At 44.1% G+C, this 16,981-nt stretch overlaps 1 protein-coding gene and 1 long non-coding RNA gene across 12 annotated transcripts in view; one reads left to right on the top strand and one right to left on the bottom strand.

The window, feature by feature from the left end:
* Positions 1 to 16,981, top strand: part of pou2f2a (POU class 2 homeobox 2a) — a 66,159-nt gene that overhangs the window by 10,037 nt on the left and 39,141 nt on the right. For 3 of the 11 annotated variants that reach the window (XM_044208911.1, XM_044208903.1, XM_044208899.1), the window contains exon 1: positions 10,228 to 11,633. The exons of 1 other annotated variant lie outside the window; for it this stretch is intronic. In XM_044208911.1, coding sequence (XP_044064846.1) covers positions 11,534 to 11,633 — 100 coding nt within the window. In that variant the 5' untranslated portion in view covers positions 10,228 to 11,533. Of the gene's footprint in view, positions 1 to 10,226; positions 11,634 to 16,981 lie in introns of those variants that run through there. 7 more of the 11 variants (XM_044208908.1, XM_044208904.1, XM_044208900.1 and 4 more) reach the window with 5 other exon arrangements.
* Positions 7,209 to 8,398, bottom strand: LOC122882115. Its single transcript, XR_006379284.1, has 2 exons — positions 8,258 to 8,398; positions 7,209 to 8,151 (listed from the first exon to the last, which is right to left on the bottom strand). It is a non-coding gene; the product is annotated as an uncharacterized LOC122882115 (long non-coding RNA).

Genomic DNA, 16,981 nt, shown 5'->3' with positions numbered 1-16,981 from the left:
CCTGCAGAGTGCCACCATGTTACAAGCAAACACACACTCTCCCTCTCTAACACATACTGCCTTTTTCCTTAACGGAGGCTGGTGCTGGCTGGCCAGTGGCTGAAACCTGAATTAGCGTGAAGCTGCCATCCACACAGAGTCATTTTGAGTCTCCCCTTTAACCCTTAAAGCCAGGGATCCCAGAGAAAAGATGAGGGACGTGATTTGATGTGATGTGATGTGATGTCGGACTGGAGAGGACAGAAAGAGGCTGAAAAAAAATCTAAATGGCTCCTGGCTGCGACTGAATCAGAGGACATTGTCGAAGTCGTTGGTCAGTCTAATTGTAAAACACCTCATCACTGCTGCTCGGAGTGATGCTTTCTAAATCACACCACCGGACAAGACATGTATAGAAGAAGCACAAAGAAGACTGTATTGTTTGGGAATATTTATAATTTTACATGATATTTTATTGCTATTTTATTTATTTATTGATTTACAATGAATGGTTTTGCTGTTTAAACACAGCTTAACCTTCAAAGAGCCCGTCAGTGTGTTTGGGTGTGTTCAGATCTGAAGGAATTTTGCTCGTCATTACAGCAGATGTTTGTATTGGAATGTGCCTCTGTATGTCTGTGTGTGTTCAACACGTGTGTCCCGTATCAATAGGTTAATAGCTGAGATGTCAGTTTCAGTGACTGGCTGATTAGTTGTGTGTTCACTAATCCACACTGGGGCGGGGAACTATTGGCTTTCCCATTGATTTTAGCGTGGTGAGCAGGCAGAAGATAGAGAGGGGAGATCTATTGATTGACCCCAAATTAGCCCCCCCACCACCCACCAACCCGTTCTGCCATTCCCGCACTCAGTCCCAGCTTCCTCATTGGGTGTCCGGGCTGACAAACATTCGGTGTGATTGGACGCTCCAACGGGGAGAAAAATGTCTCCTTTTTGATGTTGTTGATTTGGAAGTGTTGGTTGTTTGTGATTCGGCTGTCAGTTGATTGGCTGTCTGGCAAGAATGAGTGCTACACTGCACTGTGTCTGACCATATGGGAGCAGCTGGTTTGGATGTCTTTGATGAACCAAATAGTGCCACTTCCAGAGGGAGGGTATTACTTTTCTTTTTACGTTTCTGATCATAGACCGTAACCTTATTTGTAACCCTCAGCCCTGTTACAAGTTTCTTTTTCTTTCTGGAACAAACACCAGACTAATCATATGAAAAGTGTGGATGAAAAATCTGACTGTGTCCTTCCACCCACATCCTTCAGCTTTTCCTCTTCTCCTCTGTTGTCCTTCATGACTGTCACCCCACTGCATCATATTCTTCCTTTTTACTGTTCTTTATCTCCATTCCTGTCCCTCGCTCCCTGCCTTTCTCCGCCCCTCCCTCCAATTCTGCGTTCCTTGAGTCTAAGCTTTGAGCTTTCTCTCCTGAGCCTTTCCTTCCCATATATCACTCCATCTCATCCTTCTCTGTCTGCCTCTGATATTCCTCTTTAGGCCTCCTTCTCTCTGTCACTCTCTCCCCTGTGTCTATGTAAGCAAGAGAGAGGAGGTTGTTAAACATTTTTCTTCCCTCTTAATTGTTTTGACTGGGCCGATTGGCATCCCGATTAGGCCCATTGATTTCCTGGCGCTAAGTGCATTGATTTTTAAATTTCTTATTGATCCCCGCTCTAAATCTCCTGCACACTCACTCACAGAGTCTCACCGTTTGCAGGGGCAGAAATGGAGGAAAGGATTGAGAGGAGAGGAAGAGGGAAAAAAAAGAGATTGGTGTTAGGTAAATACACTGACCGGTGACAGTGTAGTGAATTAACAGAGTGAGAGAAGAAGAAGGAGAGCAGGAGGTGAGGAGGTAAAACAGAGTTATGAGCTGTGAGGGGAAGTCGACTAAAAAAGCTTCCCAACACAGCGCAGGTAGATACATGCAGAGAAAGAAACAAAAGAGCAAACAACACTGATAGATAAACTACTTTTAAATCATTACACCAAACCTGCAATGTATTGTCATGATTTAAGCCTTTTTATCTTGGACACGTCTGGCTGTATCTCAGCCGAAAAGCTGTAAAATGTAAAGAGAATCAATAATTTGGTAATTATAACAAGCAGGAGGGACTGGCAGTGAGTTGCCGGCCTGGTAGCCGCCCAGATGGAACATGTTCATCTGTGAAGAATGAGTCACTTTATGGATGAATAGAGGTTTATGAGGGATGGACAGATATTGGAAATGTCAGAGATGGAATGGAGTGTTTTGTCTTTGACTTGCTATTTCACATGTTCTGCAGAGCCTATTTGAGACTTGTGTGTGTTATTTCTGGCTTATGACTGTGTTAGGCTTTAGAGGCCCGCTGGACTCCGAATCTTACATGCCCACTGGTGTTTCTCTGAAGGTGGTGGACTTAATTGGCTGTATCCGACTCTGTGTGTGTGTGTGTGTGTGTGTGTGTGTGTGTGTGTGTGTGTGTGTGTGTGTGTGTGTGTGTGATAGACTAAATGCGAACTAAACTATGTCTCCTTTCATGTGTGCACAAGAAGATATACAGTATGTGTTTTTACATCTGTTTGTATATTTGTGTGTGTGCGTCTGTGTGTGCATTTGACCTTTTCTTGGCTTAAGTGTTGAGACTTTAATTCAGAGATTCAGTTGATAGCATTTTCTTTTTATAGCCTCTGTACTTGACCAAATTGTGCTAACCTTTCTAAAATCATTTGATGCTTTTCTCTCTCAGCGTGCAGTTGAGTGCCTTGCACAACACACAATATATGGACCATATGTAACATTACTGTGTTGCAATTACAATTTACTCTCCATAGATCCACTTAAGATAAGTGCTTTCAAATGGCAAGCAAGGAAAAGCAACTATTGTCAGCAACATGGAGAGGAAAAACTTCAATATCACTACCGTCGTCAGAGATAATGTAATGCTGCACTGCAGTGACATTAAATGTATGATGTTTTAAAGATTGCTCTTTAATAGCTGCATTATTATGGTGATGGTGAAGCTGGCAATGACAGTGATGATGATGACACTGACAGACGAGGCTGTTTTATTTAAGCTTTCAATGTTTACATTTTCTGCTGGCTGTAGAAAATGTAAAATAACATATTATTTCATAGCAGAGTGTGTGTTGGCTAGACAATGAGAGATAAAGTGTTTAAATGCATATGCTGGGCCAAGCTGCTGTTTGCTTTGTAGTGATGGGGCCTGTGTTTGCTCTGGTGATAGGGATGGCCTTACAGAAACAGCCTCTCACACGCACCACATGCTGGTTGGAAAACGCATCGATAAATGAAGAATACGTGTCTTTACTCATGTGAGATTACACATGTATAAACACACACACACACACACATGCAGGCTCCCGCAGACAATAAGGCTCCAACTGCCTGATGGTCACTCTTACTGACCGCTTTTTAAGATGAGAAATAGGAACCTGCAGACTCAGCACACACACAACCACATCTGACACACGGACATGGCTCTCTCAGCTCATGCACATATACACCTATGATCAAGAGACAGACAGACACACACACACACACACACACATACACATACACATACACACACACACACACAACAGTACAACAGCAATGCACTCGTACCCATACATTGTCCTTGGGCTCACAGGCACCTCTCACGCACTCACAGAGACAGACACACACTTTGTCCAATACACACTCAAAACATAACCTTGACCTGTCGTACTCCCAGCCTGCAGTCTCATACATACTTCATCTGTTCACTCAGGGATGTCACACACACTGAGATACACTTTTGAGCACATATTGATCACATGGATGTTAAAAAACAAATTTATATCAACGGTCATGTTAAGAGTTTTGTCAAAAAGTGTGAGATTTTAATGATGGCTAAGGATAGGATCATTTGAGCAGACTGGATCCTATGTATTTTTAGTTTGAAGTATTTGATAATGAATAATAAATAGGGCTGCAACAAACAATTATTTTCATTATTGATAATGATGTCTTATAGATCGGTTTGATCTACAAAATGTCAGAAAATGGTGTAAAATCTGTGTAATTTCTGAAAGTCCAAGGTGACGTCTTCAAACATCTTGTTTTGTCTGACCAACAGTTCAAAACTCAAATATATTCAGTTTACAAGGATATAAAACAGAGAAAAGCAGGAAATATTCACGTGAGAAGCATTTTTTATTAGGGAATGACTCAAAACAAAATTAATTATTATATTAATTATCGCAGAATAATTTTCTGTCAATTGACTAATCGATTTATCAATGTATTGATTAGTTGCGTCAATTGTTGCAGCTCTAATAATGAATTTTAGATTTTTTTCTCACAAAATGGAACCATGGCTCCTCGGATTCATCCAGTTGTGTCTATAGAATTAGAGCAGATACAGGCCTACTCAGTGATGAATTTCACTGTCAAAGACAAATTTGAAATAAATCTCTCGCCATGGACTTCCAGCATGTGTCGCACTCTGATAATTTCAACAATATCCTCTGCAACCCCCAGGGGCAGATTTTTTTTCCTGCTATTTCTCTCTCCATCTTCTCCTGTTTGTTTCTATCCCTGTAAAATGCTGGTTGCTTTGCTGAAATACTGCAGTGCTTTATCTGCCCTCTTTTTCCTCCCTTTAGCCCCCCTCCCACTCGTTTTCCTTCCCCCTCTGTCTTTCTCTCCCCTGGATGGGTTGGGTGTACTCTCCCCGGAGTTGTTGTTGTTGTTGAAGATGGTGTGGGGGTAAGGGTGGGTGGACGGGTGAGGCGGAGAAGGGAGGGGGTGGTAGCAGAAGCAGCCGGGACCCAATGACGTGGGTGCGACAAGTAACCGTGGCGCAGGAGAGGAAATCAATACATGAAAGGATGAGGAGCACTGGGGTGGATTACCGTCTGGGGCCCTGGCTACTGGAGGGATGGAGGGAGGTGGAGGGGGTGTAGATGAGGCCTGGGGGGGTTGGAGAGTGTGCGTATCTATGTGTGTGTATGTGGAGGAGGAGGAGGAAGCGGGGTGGAGGGCGAGAGGCCAGATTGTCCAGTCCCCTCTCTCCTGCATCCCCTCCCCTGACCAAGCGCTGTTTGAATCTTGACCCCTCCCATCAACCCTCCCTTGGCTTCTAAACACTGCTCAGCACCGGTAGGCTGCCATAGGTGAACATTCGGCTCTACACACACGCTCACACACACACACACAGGTGCAGTGGACTCTATAATGTTGAGTGAATACATAGACGGTTATAGCCACTGTGTGGTAACACTGCTGATAACCCTACACTATCTGTGTGGGGAATAATCGCCTGATATTACCAGTGTAAATTAAAGAGCCCCAGAGAGATTATGTGTATATGTGTGTTCTTGTGTGTGTGTGTGTGTGTGTGTGGGTTTATGTGTCTGTGTGGTGAGTTTGCCGGCATGTAAGTCTTCAGCAGGGTGCGTCCGCAGCACTGCCACAAACCCAGATAATAAATATCTATAATAAATATCATTATTATTGGGCCAATCTCCCCCAATAACAGCGCCTCAGTGAAAGATGGCACGTGGGACTGAGCTGTATATTGGCAATATATCAGCATTGATTATTGAGAGTGCTGACAGAGAGAGGGAGGCAAAGTTAATAAAAACTAATAAAAAAGACAAGGAATACAGAAAGAACAAGGGCTTTAGCTGGATCAGCTGCTTGTACGCTAAAGGAAAGGGAGGGAAGGGAAAGTGAAGGGATGCAGGGAGTGAAAGGAAGGAGATAGTGATGTACAGTCATGGTTTGTGTGTGTGTGTGTCTGTCTTGTTGTATTTTCTGTCTCAACATGTGTATCTGAGTTTGTGTGCGTGTATCTAAATTTAAGTTTTATCACTCTTGGTGTGCATGTGGGACTTTTGTGTGTGGCTGTGAATTGGCATTGACATCTACACACACACACACACGCATATGGCTCACTTTTTCTTCTTCCGCATGTGTGTCTTCTTGGATTGATTGAATCTTGGTTGGATCTGGGATTGGGATCCAAAGCCTGCACAAACTTGCCATTGGCACTAACCAAAATGCACAAACAATACTTACCCACTCACCCACACACACCCACACACACACACACACACACTGGCAAAGACACCAACAAACAAACCTCATAAAAGCCCATGCATCATATCCATATTATCTTGACAAATCTATACATCATGTCAGAGCATGGCTTTATGTGAATATTGCATTTTGCTGTGTGTTATTGGTGTGTGTGTGTACAGAGAGGATATGAGAAGAGTGCGTTGACACTTCGTGCTGCTGGTTGAGATGGGACGGGCCGACAGTGAGAGAGCGTTGTCCATTCTAATAGGGCCTTGTTAGGCCACTGACGGAGCCAGTAACGCCACTGTTGGCTGCTATTGATTCCCTACCTTCGCCGTTATTGATGAGTGAGAATTTAATTCAACTAGCTCGTTTGTCAACATGACATCACCATTTAACTACGACCATGACATGGATGCGAACACCCACGGATGAGCTGGGTCTCACACACACACACACACACACACACACACACACACACACAGAAAAACCCACCCACAGAAAGGTGCAAATGAAAGAACTGCACGAGCACACAGACACCAACACTTTTCACACACACACATGCAGTCTGATAGATACACACTGTTTCATGGAGGCAAAAGAACCATTTCTCAATTAGAACCTGCTGTTGCTTCTTCTGCAACAATAAAAATAATTTTGTTCAATATTCAAACACTGTATTTTCAACCAGACAAATCAATCATTCAAAATGAATAACAGGCAATTACCAAGAGTGCAATAAACTATATGACTAATGTATGGCCCATGTTATGACTAATGCATAGCCTAAAGATACTTCTGGCTCTTTCTGATTGGATAAATATTTCATGCCACATCCTGACCTACAGCACACGACATGGAAAACATGCTGTGGAGAGGAATTGAAAAAATTGTTTTCTATAAATAAATTTGTTTGTAACTAGTATTGGAGAGAAAAACCACGTCACCAAACCACCATCTGCAAATGAAGTACATTTTAACAAGCTAACATGACTTTTTTATTAATTAAAGCCATTACATTAATATTGTGCCTTTTCTTGGGAAGTGTAGTGTAATTGCATTTGATTGTTACAGAATAACAATAGTCAGCATAAAAGAAATATAAATTATAATAAATACGTTGTTATTAATTGTTCCCATTTGTCAACTATACAAAGAAGAGCAAAGAAAGGTTGCAACTTTTTATTAACTTCTTAATTTTGCATTTACATTTCATACATTAATGATCGCAGGAAGAATTGTAATAAAATACCAGGTAATGTAAAAGATGTCCATATATTAACAAATGGACAACAGATGAAAAGCACATTTGCCATCATGAGCAAATTCATAAATAGTATAGTCCCTACTCTAACAGTAATTTATACATTTTGCAGAAGATAAATATTGAAATTGTAACAATATGACAAATTTAAAAATGTATATGATTTTTAGTAAACATAGTAGAGCAGCATAGTACAGCATAGACAAAATGTAGAAAGTGCTCGAAATTGAATGCGTTAAAAGGCATATTCATTTTGTAATTTATAGAAAAACATTGTGACCATTCTTGTGTAGAAAGCCAATACAGATTTAAAGAGGGCCCTCCTTTAGAAATATAATTTTTTTAATTTCTGCAATGATAAAAAGTATATATTGTACACCAAATATACAATAATCTTCCTTGATTGCTGGACTTCACTGCTGGTATCCGGTATCCCATATTACATCCATTACAGTATTTCTCTTTCTGAAAAAATAGAGGCAAAGAGAGAAAGAGAGACAATTTTGGAAGAGCATTTTTCAATACAGCAGGGGGAAGATACAGCCTGGAAAACAATGGAACCAGCTATATATCTCTGTATGGATTGGGAGGCTTGATAGGGAGGGAGGTGGACAATCACGACCGTGTGGGCTCCCGATGAGAGCGGTCCAGCAGGGGTTATTGGCTGGAGCGCCCCCCCCAGGGGAGCTCTCTCTCTCTTTCTCTGTCTCTCTCTCTTTGGGCCCATGGGTCTCTCCATGTCCCTGGGGAGTGAAACTGTAGAGACTGACTCGCTGCAGGGGCCCTATAGGCACCAAGCAAGAAACACACTGAGGGGGGGCAAGCCGCTGAATTCAGGTGGTCGGTCCTAAACACAGACAGACAGATGGACAGAATCAAAGATAAACGAGATAGATGCCATCTCCAGGTATCATAGCCTTTGTATTCTGTGTGTTTGAGTGTGTGTATTTTACTTGTCTACTTGTCCACCTGTATGAGAGAGAAAAAGCCAGTTAGAGAAAGAAAAAAAAGAGTTTGTTTGTACTTTAAAAGTTTTTAGGTCCAACATCGACTGTAGGACAATGACATCCAAGCATCCTCTGCCTGTGTGTGAATTCATCTGAAATGCATGTCCAGGTGTTTTGGCGTCTTTTTAGTTGTGTTCATAGTTTTCTGTTATGCTGTCTTTTTTGTCAGATGGAGGAAAAAGAAGAGTTTGGTCAGGAGAGTGTGTGGAGGACGAATGGGGTGGATGCTGTAGGTGTTCGCATCCCTCCTCCTCCTCAGCTCCCCATCCTCCTCTACCCCTCCAACACCATCTTATTTTCCCCTCCTTCAATCTCACACACCCTCCCTCCTTTCCTCTCTTCCACAGACGCGCACAACCACACTACATTCTACAAGAAATAATTGCTTTTGTCTGGAAGGAGTATAGGGAGGAGGGAAAGGGGGCGCACATAGCTCCCTCTGTGGAGAAAAGGGGGTCTTTGAAGGACAACTAGTCACTTCTCCCTTCCCTCATTCTTTCTCCTCTCTCCTCTTCTTGCCTCACCTCCCTTCCTCTCCTCTCTCATTTGCTTCCCCACCTTACTCCTTAGTATTAGTTTTCCACCTCTCCTCTCCTTCCTTTCTTCCTTACTCTCCATCTCTCTCTCCTCTGTCTCCCTTCCTTCTCTCTCCTCTTCGTCTCCTCTCTGTCCTCCTCTTTCTCCCTTCCTCTCCTCTCCCTCATTGGACCTGTGGATGTCATCTGTCATACATGAAGCAGAGGGAGGACAATAAAACCTGGTTGTCTACTACAGAAGATGACACATTTTTCATAATTAAGAATATGCCAGTTTGCAGCACACATTTCTTGACAATATGGTTGTCTGATGATGACTGTGAAAATGACAAGTCTGGTGATGATAGCAAAATAATTTATTTTATGTGCAATTTCTATTAAAACAGGCCTAATCACCCGCAGCATTAAGTGAGCAGGTATAAACATTCCTGCGGGATGGGGCTTTCAGGCCCTACAGGACCAAGAGCTCACTCATTCCTATTGATTTGCCCGTATTGACTGCGATGTTTAAGGTATAGATTTTTCTATTTAAAAATCTATATCGACAATAATCTGGTGTGTAAGCGCCCGGCGTTGACTGATGCTGGCCTGTAATTGACAGCGTGTAACATGTCGGTGCCGGGGAGGGAGAGGGCAGGAGGGGAAGAGAGGCATGCTGGGGAGGCCGACATGCGTGGCCCGGACGGAGGAAACAAGATGCGGGAGCAGGAGGGAGGTGGAGGTGGAGGTGGTGATCACCTCTATCATGGAGGAGCTCATCCTCTGACACCCAGACTCCCATATGTATTTTTATTTGTAAATTGTGTACATTTTAAGCACGTATTTAAAATGCAAGCATGAAAATTGTTCATGCATATGTTGCATTTATCTCACCTAGTTTACATTGGTTAAAAATCCGCCTATATGTACTTTCAGGCTGCAAACCAGCTTCATATTTCTCATGCTCGGAACAGCAGTGGTCGCTCTTGTCTTTATATCCGAATAATCTAATGATACACCCTCGTCCGCTCAGGGGGGCTTATTAAAAGCAGCAGTGATGAGATAACTTAATTGTGTGCATGCTGGGTATAGTAGTAGGTATTAGCCTTAAGCACCAATAGGTATCCATGGATTCTCTTATCGGGTCTTCATCCCTTCCCAAGCAGGCCGGTAGTAATGCACTGATCACCATTGGCATCATTATAGCCGGTATTATTAAGAGGGGGGAAAAAATCCAGAAATCAATACAGGATACCTTTTGCAGCGGTAGTGAAAACGAGGGAGATGGGGGTGGGTGGGAGGGAGGAGGGAGGGGATGGAGGGAGGGAGGTGCGGGGGTGGGGTGGTGATGTGTGAGTAGTAGCGGGTCCTCTCTCGCCTCAATGTTGCGGCCAGCCTAGTGGCAGATCGCTACAATCCTGGAGGGAGCCGGGTCGAATGAGCTATTGGGGTTCCCAAATAATAACGGGGACAAACAGACAGACAAAAAAGACACACAGACGGATGGACGGAGATAGGCAAGTGTTCCGATAAAACGGGAGACCATAACCGGATAATATACGCTTTCTGATTTCCGTTGTTTTGTGTTGTAGTATTTTTAATAATTTATTTATTCGTTGTATTTATTTATTTATTTATCTATCGATTGATTGCGTTTTAATTACTGAGTTGTGACAGAGAGCGAGGGAGGAGGAGCGTCAGGGCCAAGCGCGCGCGTTGTGTTTGTGTGTGTGTGTGTCTGTGTGTGTGTCTCTGTGTGTGTGTGTGTGTGTGTGTGTGTGTGTGTGTGTGTGCCCGTGCAGCCTTTTCCCCACTTGTTTATTTATTTGTTGATGATAGCCTTTAAAGAAGCTGTTTCAAATGTGCTCGCGACGTGATCCGCTGCTATGCGCGAGCGGATGAATGTCTTACATGTAGCCTTCATGCAAAGGAGAGAGGAGAAGGAGCGCGTGCAGCTAGAGACCAAATACAATAGATCAAACCAAATACTACAGAAATCCAAATAAGACTTTATAACTCTGCTGGCCTTTTACACTGTCTTGTCCGTTTCTATGATTCATCATTTACTGTGGTGTTTTAAATTGCAAAGCGAATACCAAAGCTAAGCCCGGCCGGGGATGCTACAGGAGAAGGCTAGCGACTGTTCTCATGCCTTTTCACACCAATAGGAAACATTTCTGGTGAGGAGTAAGAGGATAAAATAAGCTCCCGGGCCTCTATGTTTACTCAAGGAGAACGCTTTAGCAGTGCAAAGGTAACAGAGAGACGCAGGTGCATCAACGACAGGCAGGTGACACATAGCCTTTTATTATAAAACTACTACAAGAGGCCTGTAATTGTAACACAACTTTTCCTGTAGCCTGTAGAAGTGAGGTCTGATCTCCTGTCTATCCGTCTGTGTGTTAGTCTGGGCTGTAAGCTAACTGCTGCACTCAAGGGACCATCCTACATATATGTTCTATGCACATTTACACCAAAACTAATGCCGGCCACCAGTCGACATCCACAAATGTAAATAAAAGTGCGCAGCTGGGCTACATGTGTACACACCTAACGGCGAATGTTGTGAGCTCTCCATACCAAATATTTCCCCAAAGCTGTCTACCAGAGAAACGGACGAAGATACAGAAGCTTTAGAAGAGGACAGATCTTATTACAGCTCTTCTGTCAGATTATCTGAATCAAAACAAGAAGCCGGAGGAAGACCATGTTTGTTCCCTTGCCGGTGCCGTTCGTGTTTCAGAGAACTGCCCCTGACCTCAACGCCTGGCGTCTCAAGTCCCCTCTGGCTCCCCGCTCCAACTCCGGTAAGACATTTTTTTCTCTTCTCCTTGCTACACATCCTCCATGTCGGTCAGACTCAGCCATGCAGACCCGCCCCGCCTTGCTCGGTACCGATGCACTTGCAGCGGGGAGAGCAGTCGGCGCACACACCCACTTACACACGCACACACACTCCTTCGGCTCCTTTTGTGGGCTTAAACAGAGTCCTTTACACTCGCGGGGCGGTTGTTCAAATCAAAGAAGCTTTCTCGAGCGCACTGGAGTGTCCAGACTGATTGAAAATAAATTGCGTAAAATGTCCGTTTTTGCTGTCCATTCTGTGGAACGATGCGCCACTGTTCCACCGGTGTGCTGGTTCATTTCCACGCCGCCAATGTTCCTTTCTTCGCGTATTTTTCCCTCCTGTCTCCGTCCCCATCATTCCCCTCTCCTCCACTGCCTGCGCCTGAGCCTCAGCCTCCGTCTCTCCCCAACTAGACTCTCGGCAGGCAGGGAATATTCATGCCAACTTATCGATCCTGCGGAGATCGATTCCTGGGCCGGTGGAAGCAGGGAGAGGGGGAGATAGAAGGAGAGAGTAGGTGCATGGAGGAGTATGAACGTACGAGAGGAGAGAGAGAAAACACCGTTTTCTCTCGTTTTTATTTCATATTGTTTTGCGATTGTGCTTTATTCATGTAGATCATTTGTTAGTGACTCGGCTTTGAGCATGCCAACCATCTCTGATTCGCTGTGGTGACTGGTTTTGCTCTGACTTGCATGCTGGTTAGGGGACAAGGCTCGCATCTTTGTAAACACCGCTAGAAATAGACTTCCAGTGACTACATCTCTGTGTCCCATTGCTGCTTGGCTGCTGCACGGTTGAAAGCCGAGGAGCAGAGGGAGTGCGGAGTCAGGGAGGGAGGAGGGTGCCGGTTGGGGCTGGGGCGCCGTCTGCGTTTCGTCTGCGCTGAAGCGGAATAAAAGGACGCATGGTGGGAGCAGCCAGGCTGGCTTTAGTGTGTCACTGACTGAGCTGCAGCCCAGTCCAGCTTCGACTGTTTCTCAGACATGCAACAGCTGCTCAGCCCTTTCCCCCCCGACTACATCTTTGGAGAGGGGAAGATGCACTGGCTCTTAGGTGTTTTCTGTCCTGTATGAGCACACTGAAGGACTGCAGAGTATATGGAAGTGAGGGAAAATACCATATGAGGCCAATGGGCTTTTATTTCCAGCTTATTTCAGTACTGAAGCTATTCACTAATGCATATACATACAGCAACTTGCTTTTCAGAGGTAATGGTGCTTAAATGTGGCTGGTGTGCACCTTAGCCAGTTAATGGGCTCTTAAAGGGCCAGACATCCCCACCCTAGTGCACAGCTCCCCTCTCATTTCCAGATCAGTTCAAGCCCATTTGATTTCAGAGATGCCAGGTGATAGGTGATAGAGGGGGAGAGAAAAGATTGTAGAGGGATGAGAGGGACCTGTTACCCACCATATCTCTAGAGATATACACACAGATGAGAGGGAAGAGGGGTTGGATGGAGGACGAGAGGAAGGAGAGGGGACCGGGGAGGAGGAGTTTTCACGCGCCATACGTTGAAAAATGGCGAATGTCAGAATGAGATAAAAAAAAAATGTGGAAAGAGAAAGCGGGAGAGAGAGGGAAGTGGGTGAAAGTAAGAGTAGATGACAGAGTGAAAAACGAGGAGGGAGAGGAAAACCCAGTTTGAGCTTGAGAGGTGAGAGTAAACCACGGATGAGCCATTATGTTGCAGTGTGCCGGGCCAGGGACAGCATCTGAATAAGCAGGGAAACTGATGGGATGTGTACACAGGCTGCTGGATTCCTTAGATGGTGTGATAACAGTGATTCACAATGCTATGCTGATTTTATTCCGTTCTGATAACACAGTACAAGGTGCTGTCCTTTTCAAAGGTTTGTCCCTAAAAGGTACAGGGTCTAACATCTCATAGCTGAAACAGGACTGCGCTGTTGTTTCTTCAAGGATTGTGCATTGGCAAACAACAAGGGACGGCATCACATGAACGTTTTTACTCACAGAAACACCAAGATAGAGTCGACAAACCACAGAGGTGTCTTCAGTAACTTGTTGTCCAGTTCAGGTGTTGTGCCCCAGAGCTCTAATCTGTGCTTTCCCAACCTCCACTGGTAGTTCACACAGAACATTTTAACACAGACACACACACACACACACACACACACACACACACTGGTTTTCCAGGGAGTTGTAGGGCTCTTGTCTCGAGCTCTCAGGTAACTTGTCTCTTTAACTGATAGCGGCTCCTTGACTCCTTTGAGTTGGAGCTCTGTGCGGGGTCAGAGGTCACAGCAGGAGTGTTTGACTCAGCCCCATCTGACCCTTCTCTGCCTCCTGTGTTTTCATTCTCTTTCATGTTACAACAGGCCTCGAGCACTCATGCACAACCCCTGTGGGGGCTCACACTCACACACACACACACAGACACACATTGTCATGAAACATCATATAGCATAAAACAAGCATGTTAAACCGTTTTCCACCTGGATAGCGAACTGCTCTAACTGATCCAGGTTTTGTTCCATTTTTAATGGCATAGTGTCTGTGAAGGTACAGGTCAGGGCCGCTGCTATGGGAACTATTTGTGTGTACTTGTGTGTACGTGTAGTAAAGTAGTTTGTGAAGCCATCAGCATTAACTGGTGTATGAAAGTTTAATGGGACATAGAAGAGAAACCGCAGGTTTCCCACACTGCGCAGGGCTTGATATGATATGATGGGACATCAAGGAGACTGGAGACTGCTTTCTCTCTCTCTCTCTCACACACACACACACACACACACACACACACACACACACAAACACCTAGATTCAGTTCATCTCAGCTATGCACCTTCTTTCACACACCATTAACCACCATCTTCTACAATATGCCGTCTAACACTCTCTCTCTCTCTCTCTCTCTCTCTCTCTCTCTCTCTCTCTCTCTCTCACACACACACACACACACACACACACCTGAGACTTTAGAGTTGCTTTATTTCTGTTTCTGAATTTAAGACAGAGTAACATACACCATACAGTTATTAATATTTGAATTCCTCATAAATTTTCTTGGTCATGTAAGGCCAATCTGATGTTTTTATTTCAAGTAGCGTGTTCCAATAAAATGTTCAGCCTTAATCCATTAATCACCATGTCTACACTTCTGTGTCTGTGCTTCCTGGCTACTTTCAAGACATTTCTACATGTGTATTGGGCGATGGCACATGTCTTTGATGGCGCCATGATATGAGACCATGCATGTGCTTACCCATTTGCAGAAAGAGAGAGAGAGAGTGTGTTTATATGTGTGTGTGCACAAGCTTGAGCACATGTGCAAACTAGTGTGTGTAGGTATAGATCGGTTTGTGGAGGGGAACGTGCAAGTCGCAGTGTTAACATGATTGCAAATGACAAAATGTCAACCTGGGTTTGTTAGCAACATAATGGGGAATCAATAGACACGAGAAAGATGTCAATACTACATGCTTTATTGCATTAAGCTACCTCTCTCCTTCTCTGTAGCCCTCTCTCTCCTCTTCTTTTCCCTTTCCCTCCCACTCCCTCCTGCTCTCTGTCACAATACAATTCTCTCTCCCTCCGCTCCTCTCCCTGTGGTAGTAGAATTAGATTGCAGTATATGAGCCAGTCACAGGGTCCTGAATGTAGCAGGCTGATGGCAGAATGCTTCAGAAGCTAATGGGTTTGGCTATTTACTTATATTAGGCTCACGTAGATGCCCCTGACACAGTTTGACAATGTGACTGGGCCCAAAGTAGCCACAGCAGTGACGTCTTACGTTTAACTGACAGCATTTGAAAACCTGCTTCAAGAAAATTGTTAAAAATAATCATAGGATATTAATAAAATCATCTGGCAACAGAAAAGACTTGTTTTTGACAATATAGCCTCATTTCTGAGCATGTAATCACCTGCTCTGGTTGTTATGTACTTATGGTGATAATATTCTGTGTAAACTGATACATAGCATTTGGGAATCAAATGTGTTACATGGTTTTGGATTAATCCAAACAAATCCAGTCCAGTCAAGTGTGTAATGATAACACTGTGTTATTTGTGTTATAGCAAGGTTTGAAAATTCCTTTTAATCCTATTAACTGTTTACCTTTTTTACAGATTTACACAGGTGTGCATATGCGCCAGTAGGTTGTATTTATATATAGTATGTGGATGTGTGTGTGTGTGTGCATTGATGCGTATGTTGGTTGAGACTAATGTAGTATTAATGCTGATGAGGTCCCACAGCTCATTAGCAACAGTGAGTGGTATTGAGTGCCTCCCGGGGAACAGGACAGACCAGGACACACACACATATACAGTACATCCTCATCAGCCATTAGCGTATTAATAACCATTACCACACACACACATATTAACACACTCAAACACACGCTCTCTCAACGAACAATGACCTTTACATATATGCTTTTAAATATGCATACTCCAACAAAGACACTTTGCAAATGCAAACGTATTCATCCAAAGAGCTTGATGAAGAGTATTTACAGGCCATCCATTATTCTTGAATGTGTTCGCTACACACTTTATCATTGGATTGGCACACACACATACGCAGACTCACACTCGGGGGAATCATTTTGTGCACTTGGTAAGTTGTGTCCAGTGAAATACAGCCCAGCATTAGTCCTAATCAGAGGCCGGGTGAGCAGACCACTTAATCAGACGTATCACCTGGAGAACACATACAGAGAGAGATAGACGGAGTGTGTGTGCATGTGTGGGTGTGTGTGCGGGCAGTTAATCAACACATCAGCAGAAATAAACATACAAACCACCTGACTCCATTGTGGGTATTGATTTATACCTCTTTCTGTGTTTCTCGGTGCCTCTCTCTCTCTCTCTCTCTCTCTTTCAGTAACAAACAGATGATGTATATACTGAGAACTCAAGCATACTTGACCTCTACATGGGGGACATCCCGTTGTACTCTGAGTGTGTGCATGGATGCTCGGTCAGTGGTGGCCTGGCTTTGATCAGGGTTGGAGTGGGCTTCGCCACATGCTGCCAGTTACCCACATCAGACTTGAACTCCCGCTGACCATATTGAACACTTGATTAGCTGATTTTAGTGCTGTTTTCCACTCAAGAATCTCTGATTTTTTCAAACATCAGAGCATTCCCCTGGTCAGCGGGACCAAAGCTTCATGCATTTCTTCGTAGCAAAATATGCAACGTCTGGACAGTCTATTTGCTGAGATGACTGTGGTCTCATAAACACACTAACAATGTGTTTTCGCCAGCCGCTGTCTTTTTTTGTTGTTGATTGCCACAGGCTGTCACCTCTGCCACCCCACTCATGTGCCCGT

This window comes from Siniperca chuatsi, linkage group LG9, assembly GCF_020085105.1.
Source record: "Siniperca chuatsi isolate FFG_IHB_CAS linkage group LG9, ASM2008510v1, whole genome shotgun sequence".
In the NCBI taxonomy this organism is placed as follows: Eukaryota; Metazoa; Chordata; class Actinopteri; order Centrarchiformes; family Sinipercidae; genus Siniperca; species Siniperca chuatsi.
The sequence above is the reverse complement of the archived record's forward strand: the minus strand, read 5'-3'. Positions and strand labels throughout refer to the sequence as shown.